At 38.4% G+C, this 18,673-nt stretch overlaps 1 protein-coding gene and 1 pseudogene across 1 annotated transcript in view; both read right to left on the reverse strand.

Annotated features, from left to right (window-relative positions):
- Positions 1-6,561: 6,561 nt before the first annotated feature.
- LOC147998147 (PC4 and SFRS1-interacting protein pseudogene) lies at positions 6,562-7,520 on the reverse strand (annotated as a pseudogene).
- Positions 7,521-10,971: 3,451 nt separating this feature from the next.
- Otc (ornithine transcarbamylase) overlaps positions 10,972-18,673 on the reverse strand; it is a 76,665-nt gene continuing 68,963 nt past the window's right edge. Inside the window, exons 9-10 of the mRNA NM_013078.2 lie at positions 17,858-17,995; positions 10,972-11,386 (exon numbers count right to left, since the gene is read on the reverse strand). Coding sequence (NP_037210.1) covers positions 11,327-11,386; positions 17,858-17,995 — 198 coding nt within the window. The 3' untranslated portion in view covers positions 10,972-11,326. The remainder of the gene's footprint in view (positions 11,387-17,857; positions 17,996-18,673) is intronic.

Genomic DNA, 18,673 nt, shown 5'->3' on the forward strand with positions numbered 1-18,673 from the left:
TCCCTGACTAAAGATGTTGAATACTTTTTTAGGTATTTTTCAGGCATTCAATATTCCTCAGCTGGGAATTCTTTGTTTAGCTCTGTAACCCATTATTAATAGGGTTATTTGGCTCTCTGGAGTCTAACTACTTCAGTTCTTTGTATATTTTGGATATTAGCTCTCTATGAGATGTAGGATTGGTAAAAAATCTTTTCCCAATCTGTTGGTTGATGTTTTGTCCTAGAGACAGTGAGTTAGAGAAAGAAGCTTTGCAGTTTTATGAGGTCCCATTTGTCGATTCTTGATCTTAGAGCATAAGCCATTGGTGTTTTGTTCAGGAAATTTTCTCGAGTGTCCATGTGTTCAAGATTCTTCCCCACATTTTCTTCGATTAGTTTGAGTGTATCTGGTTTGATGTGGAGGTCCTTGATCCACTTGGACTTAAGCTTTATACATGGTGATAAGCATGGATCGATCTGCATTCTTCTACATTTTGACCTCCAGTTGAACCAGCACCATTTGTTGAAAAAGCTATCTTTTTTCCATTGGACGGTTTAAGCTCCTTTGTCAAAAATCAAGTGACCATAGGTGTTTGGGTTCATTTCTGGGTCTTAAATTCTGTTCTACTGATCTATCTGCCTTTCTCTGTACCAATACCATATAGTTTTTATGACTATTGCTCTGTAATACTGCTTGAGGTCAGGAATGGTGATTCCCCCAGAAGTCCTTTTACTGTTGAGGATAGTTTTTGCTATCCTGAGTTTTTTGTTATTCCAAATGAATTTACAAATTGTTCTGTCTAACTCTATGAAGAATTGAGTTGGAATTTTGATGGGAATTGCAATGAATCTGTAGATTGCTTTGTAGGCAAAATGGCCATTTTTACTCTACTAATCCTGCCAATCCATGAGCATGGGAGGTCTTTCCATCTTCCGAGATCTTCTTCACTTTCTTTCTTCAGAGGCTTGAAGTTCTTACCATACAAATCTTTCACTTGTTTGGTTAAAGTCACACTGAGGTATTTTATATTATTTGGGACTATTACTAAGGGTGTCGTTTCCCTAGTTTCTTTCTCAGCTTGTTTCTCTTTTGTATAGAGGAAGGCTACTGATTTACTTGAGTTAATTTTATACCCAACCACTTTGCTGAAGGTGTTCATCAAGTTTAGTAGTTCTCTGGTGGACCTTTTGGGATTACTTAAATATACTATCATATCATCTGCAAATAGCGATATTTTGACTTCTTCCTTTCCAATTTGTTTCCCTTTAACCTCCTTTTTGTTGTCTGATTCTGTGGCTAGGACTTCAAGTACTAACTATATTGAATAAGTAGGGAGAGAATAGGCAGCCTTGTGTAGTCCCTGATTTTAGTGGGATTGCTTCAAGCTTCTCTTCATTTAGTTTAGTGATGCCTACTGGTTTGTTGTGTATGACTTTTACTCTGTTTAGGTATGGGCCTTGAAGTCCTGATTTTTCCAGGACTTTTATCATGAAGGGGTATTGAATTTTGTCAAATGCATTCTCAGCATCTAATGAGATGATTATGTGATTTTTTTCCTTTGAGTTTGTTTACATTGTGGATGATGTTGATGGATTTCCATATATTGAACCATCCCAGGGATAAAGCCTACTTGATCATAATGGATGATCTTTTTGATGTGTTCTTGGATTCAGTTTGCGAGAACTTTATCAAGTATTTTTGCATCTATATTCATAAGGGAAATTGATCTTAAGTTGTTGGGTCTTTGTATAGTTTTAGGTATAAGTGTAACTGTGGCTTCATAGAAGGAATTGGATAGTGCTCCTTCCATTTCTATTTTGTAGAATAGTTTGGACAGTATTGGTATGAGGTCTACTATGAAGGTCTGATAGAATTCTGCACTAAACCCAACTGGCTTTTTTTGGTTGGGAAACTTTTAATAACTTCTTCTATTTCTTTTGGATTTATGGGACTGTTTAGATGGTTTATTTCATCCTGATTTAACTTTGGTACCTGATATCTGTGTAGAAAATTGTCCATTTCATTCAGATTTTCCAGTTTTGTTGGATATAGGCTTTTTAGTAGGATCTGATGACTTTTTTGAATTTCCTCAGTTTCTGTTGTTATGTCTCTCTTTTCATTTCTGATTTTATTTGGATACTGGCTAAAAGATTATCTATCTTGTTGATTTTCTCAAAGAACCAGCTCCTAGTTTTGTTGATTCTTTGTACAGTCCTTTTTGTTTCTACTTGATTGATTTCAGCCCTGAGTTTGATTATTACCTACTGTCTACTTCTCTTGGGTGTATTTGCTTCTTTTTGTACTAGGGCTTTTAGGTGTGCTGTCAAGCTGCTCATGTATACTCTCTCCAGTTTCTTTTGGAAGCACTCAGTGCTCAGCACTGCTTTTTTTTTATGTCCCATAAGTTTGGGTATATTGTACCTTCATTTTCATTAAATTCTACGAAGTCTTTAATTTCTTTCTTTATTTCCTCCTTGACCAAGTTATCATTGAGTTGAACAACATTCAACTTCCATATGTATGTGGGCTTTCTGTTGTTTTTGTTGTTATTGAAGACCAGTTCTAGACCATGGTGATCTGAAAGGATGCGTGGGGTTATTTCACTCTTGTATTTCTTAGTACGTGTTTTGTGATGTACTATGTGGTCAATTTTGGAAAAAGTACCATGAGGTGCTGAGAAGAAGGTCCATTCTTTTGGTTTAGGATGGAGTGTTCTATAAATACCTATTAAATCCATTTGCTTCATAACTTCTGTTAATTTCTCTATGTCTCTGTTTATTTTCTGTTTCCATTTTCTGTCCATTGATGAGAGTGGGGTGTTAAAATCCCCCACTACTATTGTGTGAGGTGTAATGTGTGCTTTGAGATTTAGTAAGGTTTCCTTTATGAATGATTGTCCCTACATTTGGAGCATAGACATTTAGGATTGAGAGTTCATCTTGGATTTTTCCTTTGATGAATATAAAGTTTCCTTCTTTTTTTTTATAACATTTGGTTAAAAGTCAATTTTATTTGCTATGGATGCTCCAGCTTGTTTCTTGGGACCATTTGTTTGGAAAATTGTTTTCTAGCCTTTTACTCTGTCTTTGTCACTAAGGTGTGTTTCTTGAATGCAGCAAAATGCTGGCTCCTCTTTATGTATCCAGTCCGTTAGTCTATGTCTTTTTATTGGGTATTTTGAGTCCATTGACGTTAACAGATATAAAGTAATAGTGCTTTTTGTTTCGTGTTAATTTTGTTGTTAGAGTTGAAATTAGGTTTGTGTGGCTCTCTTCTTTTGGATTCTTTGCAAGGAAATTTTTTCTTACTTTTTCTATGGTCACTATTCGTTTAAGGGCCTCTTGCTACTTCTTTGATGCCAGAAGGATGAATAATATGGTACCTTCCACTTCCCAAAATATCTTAATCAAAGACATCTTTGATCCAACTTCCTGGAAGCAGAGTCTAGGATGGAAATTCTGATGTAAGTGATGTACTGAGGAAGCATTCTCAGAAGAAAGGAAACAGATTAGAGCAGTGAGGGGAAGCAAAATATATTGATTCCAGGGTGGCAGTGAATTTGACTTCCTGGCTAAGAGTGTTCTATGAAACTCATAGCAATATTTTAGAGAAATGGGCAGCAGAGCATCATTATCAGGAAACCATAATAAAACTGGAGGTGGGCAAGGTAAGTGGATAAATCCAGTCAAAGAGATGCAGTTAGAACCCCACCAGCAGCAGTTCATTACATGAACATTTCTGTGACTCTTCATAGTTTTAGCTACTGGTAACTAACTATTGTTGCCTCATGTGGGACTCTCCTCCTATCTAGCCTCTGATCCCATAGAGCCATAACTATGGACCCGCCAGTTTCTTATTCTCACCCACATCTATGGATAAATCAAACCAAGGGGCTATATCCTAAATAGTTTATAAAGAAGAACTTAGTCCAATAATTACACTTCTCAGTTGGAGATATATTAATTTTAGAAACACTGTCATTATTCATTATGTTTTTTTCCTGTAAAATGAAGCTAGAGTCTGAATTATGTTAAATCCTGTTCCATTTTTAAAATCCATTTGCCTAATGGTTTTGTTCAGAAAACAGTTGCTGCATAGAAGCATGGATTAGAAACTAAATCTGGTGTTATTGACAAAAATCAAGTATTAATAAGCTGAAAACATTTGAGCCCATGACAACAGAAAATGAGACAAGACATTGAAATGATTACTGCACTGTGTCTGTGGGTCTTTTCTTCAGGTGCAAGGTGGTATTGAAAAAACTTCCTGATGTAAATTGTCGATGCCTGATCTACTTTCCAGGGGATACCAGATGTTTGTGTGATTCAAAACAAGGCACCTCTCCAGGCATATGGAATACTGAACAATGTCCCCACTTAGGGGAGACATTCTAACAGCAACAACAACAAAACCACTTTTGGAGAAAAGACCTGGAAAGGCAACACTGAAGGATTTGCTCATTGACGTGCTGATCAGGTCTCAATGTTAACTTGAATTTTTTTACTTGTCATTTTTGCACAGAGTATAGCTTGCACAGCCCCATGTGAAATTTCCATTTGTAGAATCCTGATCACTGTCACCTGATGGATGACCCTTCATATTCGTCAAAAGATACTAGTCCTAAAGGACTGCTGAGTCAGGCCCTGTCTCAAGATATGGCTTAAAGAAGTGATCAATGACTACTTCTATAATAAAAGGATCCTGAAGGAATATGGCCTGGATTGCTTCGCAATATTCATTCACTCTTATTTACCATGTGACAAGACATGCCATGGAATTTTAGCAATGAATCAAGGAATCACTGGCATGTTTAATTAAAGTTCAAGGGTTATGGGTCATTATGAGTAAAAAATGAATTGTCCCTCATGACCTCATGTATTTGATCAGTTGGTACCTAATATATGGCATGTTTTGGGATTCTGTGAAACTTATAGGATGGGAGGTTTCACAGATAAAGGAGGGGTCACTGGTGATAGGTCTTTGAGGATTATAGCCTGTTTCTATGCTCTCTGAGCTCCTGCTTCCTAAACTGTCAAGAGATGAACAAACTTCAAGCTCCCGTCACAGTGACTTAGTGCTCTACCATGCCTTTCCACCTGCACCTCCAGGAACTGAGTCAAAATAAACCCTGCTTTTTGTGGTAGAAAAAAAACTTTTTAATTAAAACAATTAACACATTGACACTTATGGCTTAACTAGAATAATTTTTGTCCAAGTTAAAAATGTACTAAAGACAAAGCAGAAGACTGGTGTAAATGTAATGTACACTTGCTCAAAACAGTAGTTGAATGGTAAGAGCTATCAAAGCAAAGTCCAATTATTGGAGTATTTAAAAAGTTTTACATAGGCAAAAATAATTAGCTGAGAAATCAAGAAAATATTTAATCGTATCGCACACAAACACTGGTATTAAGTCACTTTCCTACAGAACTTCAAAGCATGAGGATGAACTTTTCTAAGTAATAGAAACCAATAACTGACCTGAATATCTTTGAAATGTAATCCCTTAATTTAACAGAGTCATAGTCCATGTCTGTGTGTATGGACTATCTGGTTAGTATCTTGGAACAACTGATGTTTGTTTCTTCTCTAATCCTCTGCTGTGTTTGATAGAGAAACTAAAAACCCCATTCTGGGGGTTGGGGCTTTAGCTTAGTGGTAGAGCGCTTGCCTAGCAAGCACAAGGCCCTGGGTTCAGTCCCCAGCTCTGAAAAAAAAAAAAAAACCAAAAACCATTCTGATATGGCCATGTTAGGTTCGTTTCCATATTTATCACTTAGAAGCATCATGGATTGATTCTAATTTAAAAGGGGCAAAGAAAACACACCTTAATGAATGTGACCTTCTTAATGAGTGTAAGATTAAAAACAAAGTAGTTTTGGTTTGTGTGATTAGTACCTATCAAGGATTGTAGATGGACTCCCTATATGTATCTATAACCAGTCTGTTCTCTCTAGTTCTAACGCCACTGAAATCCCTGTTCTAAAACGAAATTACTTTCAAAAGTAAACAAATTTGTACCTTCTATAACAACATGGTGAACATCTAGTTATCATACAGACTACACATTATTACAAAGAGGCACGCTAATGTAGCACAATGGACTGAGGTGGTAACTGTTGATAAAAGGGAGTACTTAGAAGTGACATTCATTTTATCATCCATAAAAATGTTCAACTTCTAAAAAACCCACAAACAGTGAAAAAGACAGTCTGGTAAATCCATATTTATGAAAACTACGCATACAACCCATGGTATTTGGGAAAAGAGGAAAGATTTATATAAGTAGCAGTTCCAAAATGTAACTGCCCTATTACCAATTACACACTAACATACACATTAACCGAAAATATACTACAGTCATGTCTATAAAGCAGGTTAACCTTTCTAATTTGGTTTCCCTTACTCCTAAACTAGATGGTGGAGCTGTTAATACTGCACATGGAAAATTAGCAATAATTGACTTTTACACAAATATAAAGGGTTTTTCTTTTCCCCAATTACTTAGACTTCAAAACCCAGGCTTATAAAACTTAAAACCTTTCAGCAGCCTAAGTATTTCAAACAAAGCCACTCACAACAGACTTCTCACCTACTCTTTGAAGTCTGCAGACCTAGTTATCTAGTGCAGACTCCTTCAGAGCGCTTCGGCCTCTCTCTTCTCCAGGTGTCTTTGTCTTACAGCTGGCCTCGCAGCTGCCTTTGCTTTCTTGGGTACCATCACCATTGTGTTGTGGATGACTACTCTGTTGAGCATCTCTTGAGCATTTAGGCTTTGTACTTGTTTGTTCCTTTTCTAGCTTTTTGTTTGGCCCTTTCTTCCCTCAGTCTTTGGCTTTATTTGCTTCCTCATGCTGTCTTTGTTCAGCACTTGAGTGGTGATTGTATCTCCTTCACCAACCAAAAACATATTCTTAAACTTGTTATATAACATTGTAGACTTTTCTGTGATAACTTGACTGACTTTGAAGCACCGTATTTTCTTCAGGGTTGTGATCTCTGTGTGCTTCTGTGCTTGTTGCACTGTTCCCTGAAGTGAAGCAAATTCATCCAGTGCCTCAATGCATCTGTTCACATGGAGATTATCAAATTTGAGTGAATTTTCAATCTCAGCATATATCCTTTGAAGTTGAGAATCCATTAATGTTTCTCGCTTCTTCTCCACTTTCTTAACTTCTGGCTTCTTTCCTTCATCTTTATTCTGCTACTCAGTTTCCATTTCTTCCTCTTGTTTGTGTTTCCAATCCGTGGCCTCTTTCTCATGTTGGCCTTTTAGCATGTTCCTCCTGTGAGAAACCCGAAAGTTTCTTTCACCCTTTCTCTTCTTTTCACCTTCTTATCACCTTCATTTTCTGAATCAGAGGTTGATGTAACCCCTGGTTTAGCTAAACTTTTCTGGTTAGATTCAACTTCGTTCTTCCCCTCTTTCTTACCTGGTTCTTTTCTTGGCTTCTCTTCTTCCTTTTGACCAAAGGACATATTTCCTTATTCAGAAAATAAGAAAAATTATAGCAAACCAAATAAATGAAGAGGTTTTAATGAAGGATTGTTGGAGATAGATAACAATGCAAAAGTGAAATTTTCAAGTCAACAGGTATCAACCACAGAGTCAAATGCATCATGTGATGTTGAAGTGGAAGAAAAAGGAACTCGTGCTTCAAAGGAAAATACTGATCAGGAAGAAAAAGCCAGCAATGAAGATGTGACTAAAGCAGCTGACATAACCACTCCAAAAGCTGCCAGGGGAGGAAGAAAGAGAAAGGCTGAAAAACAAGTGGACACTGAAGAGGCAGGAACGGTGACTATAGCAAACATTTCTAAGGTGAAAGCAAGTCCTAACAGAGGATGACCTGCGCCTATTGACGTCAAGGTTCCAAAACCAAGAGGCAGACCTAAGGTGGTAAAACAGCCCTGTCCATCAGAAAGTGACATGGTTATTGATGAAGACCAAAGTAAAAAGGGGGGGGGCAAAATAAACCCTTCTAAGTCATTTTTTGTCACAGTGATGCAGGAAGGAACTAATCCACATGCAAGTAGAACATGGTCTCACTTGTGATCTTCTTGGAAACTCTTTCTACCTCAGGATTTTATAATAGCCAAATCATTAGAAGAGGTTTGATAGCCTGGAAACCTCAGCTAGAACCAAACATAATGGGCCAAAAAGTCAATGATTACTAATGATATTTGTCTTAGGGTTCTCCTGCTGTGAACAGACACCATGACCAAGGCAACTCTTATAAGGACAACATTTAATTGGGGCTGACTTACAGGTTCAGAGGTTCAGTCCATTATCATCAAGGTGGGAACATGGCAGTGTCCAGGCAGACATGGTGCAAAAGGAGCTAAGAGTTCTACATCTTATTCTGAAGGCAAACAGAAGACTGGCTCCTTGCCCACCCCCACAGTGACACACTTCTTCCAACAAGATTACATCTACTCCAACAAGGCCACGCTTCCTAATAGTGCCACTCCCAGGGCCAAACATATTAAAAGCACCACAGTATTCTGCTATCCTCATAGGTTGGAGCCTAGCCCAATGGTCATCAAAGAGACTTCATCCAGCAACCAATAGGAACAGATGCAGAGACTCACAGTAAACATTAGGCAGAGCTCAGGGAACCACGTAGAAGAAGGGATGTAGGAGCCAGAGGGGTTGAGGACACAACAAGAACACAGCCCACAGAATGAACTAAAGCAGGGCTTATGGGGGCTTACAGTGACTGAAGTGACAATCACAGAGCCCGCATGGGTCTGTGCTAGGTCCTCTGCATATATGCTATGGTTTTGTAGCTTGGTGTTCTAGTAGTCCTAACAGTGCGAGTCTCCAAAAGAAGCTGACTCTTTTGCTTGCTTTTGGAACCCTTTTACTTCTAGTGGGTAACCACGTTCAACCTTGATATATATTCTTTATCTTATTGTAACTTGTTATGACATGTTCAGTGGAGACCCCTGGGAGGCTTGCTCTTTTCTGAAGAGAAACAGAAGATAAGAGAAAAGAAGAGGAGAGAAGACTGAATGGAGTGGAGGGAGAGTAAACTGTGGTCAGGATGTAATGTATGAGATAACATATGTATATGAACTATCTGACATTAAATTGTTTCTCTGGGAGTTATTAAAAATTAATCACCAAAAAAATCCACAACCCTACTGATGATTCTTTCTCAATGTAGAAATCATTGCGGCACAATTATGTGTGGCTTTCTATTCCTGATGTCATAGTGGAGAGAGTCTGGAAGAAATAATTCTTTGGCTAGTTTTATTAATTAAATAAATAGGATTTCTTATATATGTCAGGGACCCAAGGGTCACTGTTAGAGTTGTGTTAATTTTTCGAGTTGTAGCACTTATGTAAATGGGGAGACGAGGAGGAAAGTAAAAAAAGAAGATTAAAAATAGAATTGATAAAATTTAAAGTTGAACTTTCTTCCATCACTGTTTTTTTTTTATGAAGTAATCTTTTTCTTTAAAGATTTTTAGATCTAACAGTTTCCTTCCAGGTTTCTTTGAAAAAGAAATTAAATCATATGGAACAGAAAGCTTGGAGAATTTCGAGGAAAAACTGACTATATTTTTAAGCAAAAAAGAAAAAAGATTACAAGTTATTTCTGGTTTGGAAACAACCCTAGACCATAAATTTGGTTCAGGAAAAGTACGATATTCTATCACCATTGGAGATCATGTGGTACTTGGAGGAATATGACTTTGTATATGTGTACATATATTTGCCCATGTGTGGGTATGAAATCCAAATGTCAACATCTCATTTCTTCCTCAACTACTCTCGATGTTATCTTTTAGGATGGGTGGACATACTAAACCTGGTGCTCCCCCACTGGCTAGATTGACTGTCCAATGAACTCTGGGGTAGCAGATTGTTCCCATGCCCCATGCCATGTTAGGCTTACAGGTACACAAATTACATCTAGCTTTTTAAACATGGAATTATGGGATCAGAATTCAGATCCTCATGTTTGTGTGAGAGGCACTTTACCAACTTAGCCATTACCTTGGCCCTGCTACTTTTAAAATAGTAGTTTGAAGGTGAGCCTTCGCAGTCCATATAGCACCTGCTGGTTGAACTGCCCCAATATTCTTTGCCAAAGGAAGGTATTCCAGTAAGCCTTGTTCTCTTTGTCTCTTAAGTGCTTCCAATAAGCTTCAATCGATGTGAAGGCCACTTTTGACATTTACTAGAAAGTTTGATATTTTTCATGATATTACAGAATAATGTTTTATTGTATCTTCATTGTATATCTAATTTTTATTCATCTCTTGCTTATTCATTTAAGTCATAAATGTCTGTTAATGAATATAAGTCAACCAGACTGAAAACATTTTTTTTTAAATAGGGGTGGAACATGAAGTCAATTACATTATTTTGTCCTATAGTAAACTGTGTTATTTTAAGAACAACCTCCTATGTTATTTAAATTATCGACTAAAATATTTGTAATCATTTCATAGTCATTTGACTAATTTGATCACCCACAAAGGAGATCTATTCAAATTGTGATGATCACACCTAGGGAGAAAAAGGCAAGGGAAAATTTGGCAAATAGTAGATTTATGGAAATAGTCAATATGTGGTATGAGTAGATTTATGATAAGCCCAGATATAAAAAAATAAATTGTTCCTACTGGAGAAATTGTAATTATGGGCTATGTGAGTCTGTAATGAACCCATGATCCTGGACAGGTACCCATATGCAACATGAAGTAGTCAGTACATAGAGAGATGTATGCATTTGACAGACTCCGATCTTCCCATAAATTATTAGAAAAATACTTCGGTATGGGTAAATTGTCATTTTTAAAGAATTCCATGATGTCTCTGTGGCTGTCTGACTTTGCTTGTTGCCCTGAGAATTGTACTCATTTGCAGGATGTAGGTCATTCAACTCTCTCATTGGTCTGAAGGCCCATGAACTTGATAGCAGTTGACTGCCTGGCAAATGTTTATTCAGAAATGAGCACGAGTGATCATTTATTAAGGTAATAAGCATGGATTACATTTAATGACTTAGATGGTATGCATTGTAAGCATAGTGTTTAATGCTTAGTGGAAGGAAATGTGTATGATAATTAATATGAAACCCAAATATCATTCAGAAGTTGTGAATTGAAGAGAGTGCTTAAGTCAAGTCAAGCAGGATAATAAAATGCCCAGCACTTAAACTAAAAGCTTTAAGCAATTCTCACAATAGCAAAGCAATTACATAATTATATCACGCACTAGGGATGTGTTTACAATTTCAATTCTTCTCTTTTCTACATAAACTGACTTATTCTGCTGCTAAAGAACAGATTTTTTTGTCTTTTGGGTTTTTCGTCCTCTTGACAGGCATCAGAACTTTGGCTTCTGGAGCACAGGTGAGTAGTCTGTCAGCAGGGATACCATGACAGCCTGGGATGACAAAAGAGAAACAAACGGATAAACATTAGCACCAGTCTGCCTTGGGACCTAAACTAAGAGAATTAGACTTCAGTTTTGCAGGCTTAGAATTTAAAATATGTTTTCCCAAGGAAAGGACAAGGGAACAGGTCTTAACTAATACTTATTTTTGTTCAGATGAAGGAAGGTCCACAGGGGTTAGCCAGACCCAAGTATTTTCATCAACACCGTTCTTACTGAAGACACATTATGGTCAGAGACTTAAAGTGTGATGTCACGATGCTTGCAATGAGTGGGGCAATATGATGCCCCCTGACCCAGTTCCCCTTGTTTACTCTGTGGTGATGCCATTTGAAACCTAGAGACATTTGAAAGAAGCCGCGTGGAAGTAATAAATGTAATAAATAATTGCTACTAATAATAAGTAATAAATTACTCAAGCAAATCTATGCCTCCTTTCTTGGGCTGTCAACCCAAGAATACACACACACACACACACACACACACACACACACACACATATATATGTCAAAATGAAGCTCACTAAACACCATATTATGTGTCAGTCAAATATATTTGCCCACCACTAGGCTAAATAATTGGATGAGTTAAAAATGAACTTCCATGCATTTTCTTACTTAATGAAATGACCTGTTAAGGTGGCTTCCTTCATTATTGCTTAGAAATCAAAAGGCAGAAATGGATCTAAATCCAAATTCTCTGATTCTACTCTTAAGAAGCAGTATTATTGCCTCTGAGGTAATTCTCTAAGTATCCACAGGCTTCAGCAGAAATGCAGTGTTGCATTTCAAAGACATTCACTGAATATCTGTGTGCATCAGGGTGTAGGTATGTGCATGTGATTGTAGTTATGTGCCATTGTCCATAGAGACCAGAGAAAAGCTCTGGATCCCCTCTCAAGTCCTCTTTGCAAAACAGTATTCATGCCTTTTAAAAAATTATTGGATTTTTTTATCTACATTTCAAATGTTATTCCCTTTCCTGGTTTCTTGGCCATAAGCTCCCTATCCCATCCCCCTCTCCTTCTTCTATAAGTGTGTTCCCCCTCCCCAACCAGTCCCTATTCCCACCTCCGTGACATTCCCATGCACTGGGGGGTTCAGTCTTGGCAGGACCAAGGGTTTCTCCTTCCACTGGTGCCCAACAAGGCCATCCTCTGCTACATATGAAGCTGGAGCCATGGGTCAGTCCATGTGTACACTTTGGATGGTGGTTTAGTCCCTGGGAGCTCTGGTTGGTTGGTATTGTTGTTCTTATGGGGTTGCAAGCTCCTTCAGCTCCCTCGGTCCTTTCTCTAACTTCTCCAATGGGGACCCCGTTCTCAGTTCAATGGTTCGCTACTAGCATTCGCCTCTGTATTTGTCATGCTCTGGCTAAGCCTCTCAGGAGACAGCTATATCAGGCTCTTGTCATCATGTACTTCTTGGCTTCATAGATATCGTCTAATTTTGGTGGCTGTATATGTATGAGCTGGATCCCCAGTTGGGCAGGCTCTGAATGGCCATTTCTTCAGTCTCTACTCCAAATTTTGTCTCCATATCCCCTCCTGTGAATACTTTTGTTCCCCTTTTTAAGAAGAACTGAAGCATCCACACTTTGGTCATCCTTCTTGAGCTTCCTGTGGTCTGTGAATTGTATCTTGGGCAATTCGAGCTTTTAGGCTAATATCCACTTATCAGTAAGTGCATTCCTAATTGAGGCATTCTCTCTCCAGCCCTATGAATGCACTTTTAAACAGCTAGCCTGTGCTGAGTGTTTCTGTGCATCAGACCACTTTAAAACATTGTATATTAGGCGAATGCCAGCAGCAAACCACTGAACTGAGAATGGGCCCCCCTTGAAGGAATCAGAGAAAGGACTGGAAGAGCTTGAAGGGGCTCGAGACCCCATATGAACAACAATGCCAACCAACCAGAGCTTCCAGGGACTAAGCCACTACCCAAAGACTTTACATGGACTGACCCTGGGCTCCAACCTCATAGGTAGCAATGAATAGCCTAGTAAGAGCACTAGTGGAAGGGGAAGCCCTTGGTCCTGCCAAGATTGAACCCCCAGTGAACATGATTGTTAGGGGGAGGGCGGTAATAGGGGGAGGATGGGGAGGGGAACATCCATATACAAGGAGAGGGGGAGGGGTTAGGGGGATGTTGGCCCAGAAACTGGGAAGGGGAATAATAATCGAAATGTAAATAAGAAATACTCAAGTTAATAAAGATGGAAAAAGAACATTGTATATGGTATGGAGGGGTAAGCAATATGAACTGTAAACAGTAAAGATGATGTGCAATTCTTCTGACTGCATGATGGTAAACAGGGAAACTGACCTCTGTGTTCAGCTGACTCTTACTTCCTTAAATCCTCAAGATCATTTTGAACTTGTTTCTGTTTTAGCCTCAGTTTTTTCCCCAACGGGAGTAGATTTGGTTAAATGAAATTATAATTATAGTATTTTTTTCCAAGATAAGGGAACCAAATTTAAACCCGTTTTTTCAAAGCCTACATTCTCAAACCACTATCATATGCACCTTCAGAGTGAAAACGAATGCACTGACTACAGGGCCAGGCTATGTTGCCCGCACTCTTCCAGCCATAAGGCAGAGCATCACTGAGATGCTCCTTCTTAGGCGTGATCGTTTTATTTCCTCTCAGTCGGAGAACAATGAATAGACAAAGAAACAAAATGACAAGGTTTTACTTGTAGACAATAAAATTTTAAAGTGGTTAAAAGGATGCAGGAGAATGGAGAGTCCAGGGAGACCTTGGTAACGCAGGACACTGTTAAAAAGGACCGTGGGAGGGCATTTCAGGAGGGGAAAGACATGGAACAGTTTTACCTGTTCAAGCTCTTTTAAGGGTTTACAGATCTGCATCTGACGTTTTCCTTCATGTGTCACAGTCATAGCTCATCTTCACAAAATCAAAACAAACAAACAAACCTAGGAATGGGTGGTGTTGCCAAACAGTCAAAATTTATCTAAACCATGCTCTTTTTTGCTCTAAGCGTGTTCTAAATAGTGTGTGGAACATACTCCTATTAAAAAAATTAATAGTTTATCTGAAATTGCAATTTAACTGAGCACACTGTATTTCATATAGCAGTCTTAGCTCGGAGAGGAGTGAATAATTTCGAGTAACACGAATTGTATTTGCAAAGGTGTTAGATACTTAAGGATCATCCCGATAAAAGTGATTTTAAGTGGAGCATTTTCAAAAGAGTCTCTTTAGGTTACTTTAGTACTATGGGTTAAAAACATGTATACAGAGGGGGAAATATACCAGTAGTTTTATATGTATTGCTTTCTCACTAATCACAGAAAAACACAAAAACAATTTCTGGGGAGGAAAATGTGCTTTTTGTTTCTGTTTTTAAAGAAGGCATGTGCACTATGGAGCGAATATTGTGTTGGGAGTAGACTTGTTGGAAAGTACTTAATGTGGAGGCCTTGTAAAGGAGCCCTAACAGCACATTTTCACTTTAATGATCTTACATAAGATAGGAACAGGCTTTCTCTACGTTCTTGGAGTGATGTACCTTACAATAGTCGTTGTATGCATCTCAGATGTGGAAGCCAGGTAGGATCTTTTCTTCTTGCTTCCACCCTTATTTGAAATGAAGTTCTATAGTAGAAAACCATTCCCTAGAGGAGTGCTCTTCAGCAGATCTGTCAGCATTGGTGAAAATGACCAGCCTGTGCTGCCCAATACTGAACACCCAAGGTGTGGTTTGAGCTTAGTTTGACCAAGGAATTAAATCTTTAATTTTTTAAAATTTAATATAAATGTAAATAGCTGTGTGTACCCGGTGGCTCCCTGATTGATAGAACAATTGTAGGATATTGTCCATTTAGAGCATCCTGAAAAACAAATTATCCCAGCAGTGCTGAATCTAAAGGCCATTCTGAACAAGCAGAGAATAATTTTATTGCCCTTTAAAACAGGAATGCAGTCCAGATGACCTCCAAGGTCCCATCCTGCTTGAAAATGCTCTGCACTTAGAGATTGTAACAGGCTGTGGGAGGGCTGAATATTATTCTTTTGCGATTTCACTTTAAACCCTACAGTGCCTGGCAGAGAATCTGGCAAAGTTTAGAAGCTCAAATCACGTGGCTGAAATGAACTCCAAGGGACCTCCAAATCCTCCAGCAAGGGCACAAGGACAGAGCTGTCGACTGCCACCTTCTCAGCATTCATGTTAAGAATGTTAAATAATCAGTTATGCCTCTCTTTGTGTTCTCGGTGAGTCAGTGGGCTCATTTTATGGGTGTGCTCACTGAAGGTTGAGACAGTTTATCCAAGATGACACAGATGGTTTGTTTTGAAGCTGGGTGATAGAAGGCGTTTCTTGACAGCCAGCGCAGCAGTCTTAGACTCTCTGTATTCACTTTAGCATAGCCTTCCCTTCAGAATTTCATTAAGCTAAATCTTTCCATAATAAGAGTAGTCCAAGACAACAGATAGAGTGAGAGCACAGTGAGACCTAGGTGGATAAAGTGGGCTATGAAAGTTCACTGTGTGAATTATGTTCTTGTAAACATGTTAACCACAATGACACATTGTAGATTTAACTTTGGAAGTAAACCTAACTTAAACATGTTATATGCTTTAAATTTTCAGAAACACAGACTATCTCCACAGTTGAGATTTGAGCATCTCCCCTAGTATTTACGCCATCTCCCTTAGCAGATTTATTTAGATCATCTTTGAGACTTCAATTGTCCTCTAAAAACAGAGTTTGAAGGGAAATTATGTCTTTTCCTAAGGTGAATGTTGGAGAACTTTCATTTTCTATTTTACATCATCGAGATTTTTAATACTCACAATGTGGTCCATAAGACAATGACATTTGAATTATCTAGGGTCTCATAAATATCAACTCTCAAGCCCCATCTCAGGAGTAGTAACTCCAAAGTTTCTCTTAACAAATTAGAGAAATGACTAGTAAATCTTCAGAGACTAGCTTAGAAGAAAAGCAATTGAAGCAGTAGCTAAAATTATGGGTCCTGCATCAGATCAACCCTGAAGAAAATAATTATGATGCTAATTAGGATAATATTCATACTGCATTAGGCACTTCTAAAATTCTCTTGAATTATTTAATGACCATAATGATCTTATTCTCACTGATAAAGAATTAACAGTCCTTCCCAACTTACTCTACCATACCACGGTGATTAGATGCTAATACTATATTTTTCCAGACTTCCTTGAAGCTTCAGTAAAAGAATGGTAATAAACTACATCTAGTGAACACTTGGATATACAAGCAAACGGCATGCACTAGAAGTCACTGTCTGAAAGATTTAATCCTCGTTTCCATGTGCAGGTTAAAGTATCTGCTTCAGCTAGTGCATCTGACTTCAGTGGCCCTCGATACCAGGCTATGGGTTGTTGTAGTTGTAGTTTTTCTGGCTAGAAAACATCTACAATGAGTTGGTGTATATTTTTCGGCTTGTGATGTCTTGCCTATGTGGTGCTCTGTCATGATTCACTGTATTCCCTCACCCGATGGGGTTTTTCGTGTCTATTAACCTCTTTCCCGTACCCACCTAGGGTGGAGTGTGTTGCTTGCAATGAAGCCTCTGCTGTAGAGTACTTGAGATCAGCTAAATACCTTTAAAATGGAGGAGCTAACTTAGAGCATATGCATATGGAGTTTTCCATAGACATTTCCCCGTGCATATTGCAAAGCAATATCATGTTAGTACTTCTTCACATACCAGTGGTAAAGATGACCAACAGCTTCATCTGATAGGGATGAAGGATGTCTGGCATAAATTTACCATAAATTTTAGAAATGTTCCATACTTATAAACAAATTAACCTCCATGACCAAACTCAGAGAACTACAGTTCCTTGGTTAATATATCAAGAAAAGAGTAAAAGAGGAGAAGAGTCAAAGAAAGAAATGATATTTTTGAATGGCTTTTTCATACTAGGCATTCAATTAGCAGCTTCAACAAGCACAGATTGCTATAATTGTAACTCATGACAGTAAGAGTTTTGATTAAAATTGATGAATTTGGGAGGGAATCTATTTTACTTCATTCAGCTATGCTGTGCATGCTAATAAGAAATACTGGCTTGTGATCTTCCCGAACAACAACAGCAAAAAAACATAGACCAGGATGGCGAATGGCTCAGCAGGTAAAGACAACATGCTGCCAAATCTGAAGACGTGGGTTTGAGCCCCAGGACGCACACAGTAATAGCAAAGAACTGACTCCTGCAAGAGACTCTTCTTAACCTCCAATTATGCTCTTTGTTAAGTGTGTGCCACCCCATGCACACTCAAAAAGACTTACATAGACTACAATTTAAACATGGAAAATAGATGCCAGAAGAGCAATCGGTATAGTTGGAGAAACCTGGATGCTTCTTTTTTTTACCCCAAAGCATGAATCGCCAAGTTGAAAGCACGGCGGCTACAATTTCTTACCCTTCCATTGCCCGCTTCTTCCTTACCATGATTGTCCACTTTCTATTTTCTGCCTCTGGGAACACTAATGACCGCGGAGAATAAAACACTTCATCATCTACTTCTTCTGGCTTTCTAGGCAAGCAGTGTAAAAACGTCCAGTCAGACGCAGCCACTTTAGCAGTCTAAAGAGATGGGGGTAAGATCACATTTTGAGTATGAAGTCTTACATGTGGCAGTCATATACAGCTTTTCAGTATGCAGTAGCACATTTGTCCTGGCATGATATATCACTGCAAAGCAAAGGGGCAGAGTGAAGTTTTTAGCAGAAGGCACCCAGGATAACGCATTAGCCCCTCTGACTTATGGCATTTTGTAGTCACTCTTCAATTTGGGAGATCGTCACTCCAAGTTCAAGCAGTCCATTTCCTTTTCTGATGTTCTGCCTTGCAAGGCAGTGGACGTTTTAGGAAGGAACCTGGCTGATATGCAGTGGGTAGCGGAAGTTGCCAGTACACCAAGAAGTTACTTCAATGCATTGGTATTATACTTTGAGCCATTTTTTCAAAGTTATGAGTTTGGGCATTTGAAGTATACCTTGTCACAAATTAAAATGGTTTTGAAGAGAGCAGTGAGGTAGGAGTGCATTAAGGAGGATTCTGAGCACTGCTTACTTTTTTCCAAATGCAAACGCGCTAGCACTCTCCATTTTCACCCGCAGTTAATTCCCCAAAGTAACACCCTCCATCCATTTCCATGTTTCACTTACACATTTAAAACTACATTGCCTCATACATTCTTACCTCAAAATTACTGCCTTTGTACTGAAATTTTATTTCGCTTCTAAGTTGAGAATAATTGAG

This window comes from Rattus norvegicus, chromosome X (assembly GCF_021556685.1).
Source record: "Rattus norvegicus strain SHRSP/BbbUtx chromosome X, alternate assembly SHRSP_T2T, whole genome shotgun sequence".
Lineage (NCBI taxonomy): Eukaryota > Metazoa > Chordata > Mammalia > Rodentia > Muridae > Rattus > Rattus norvegicus.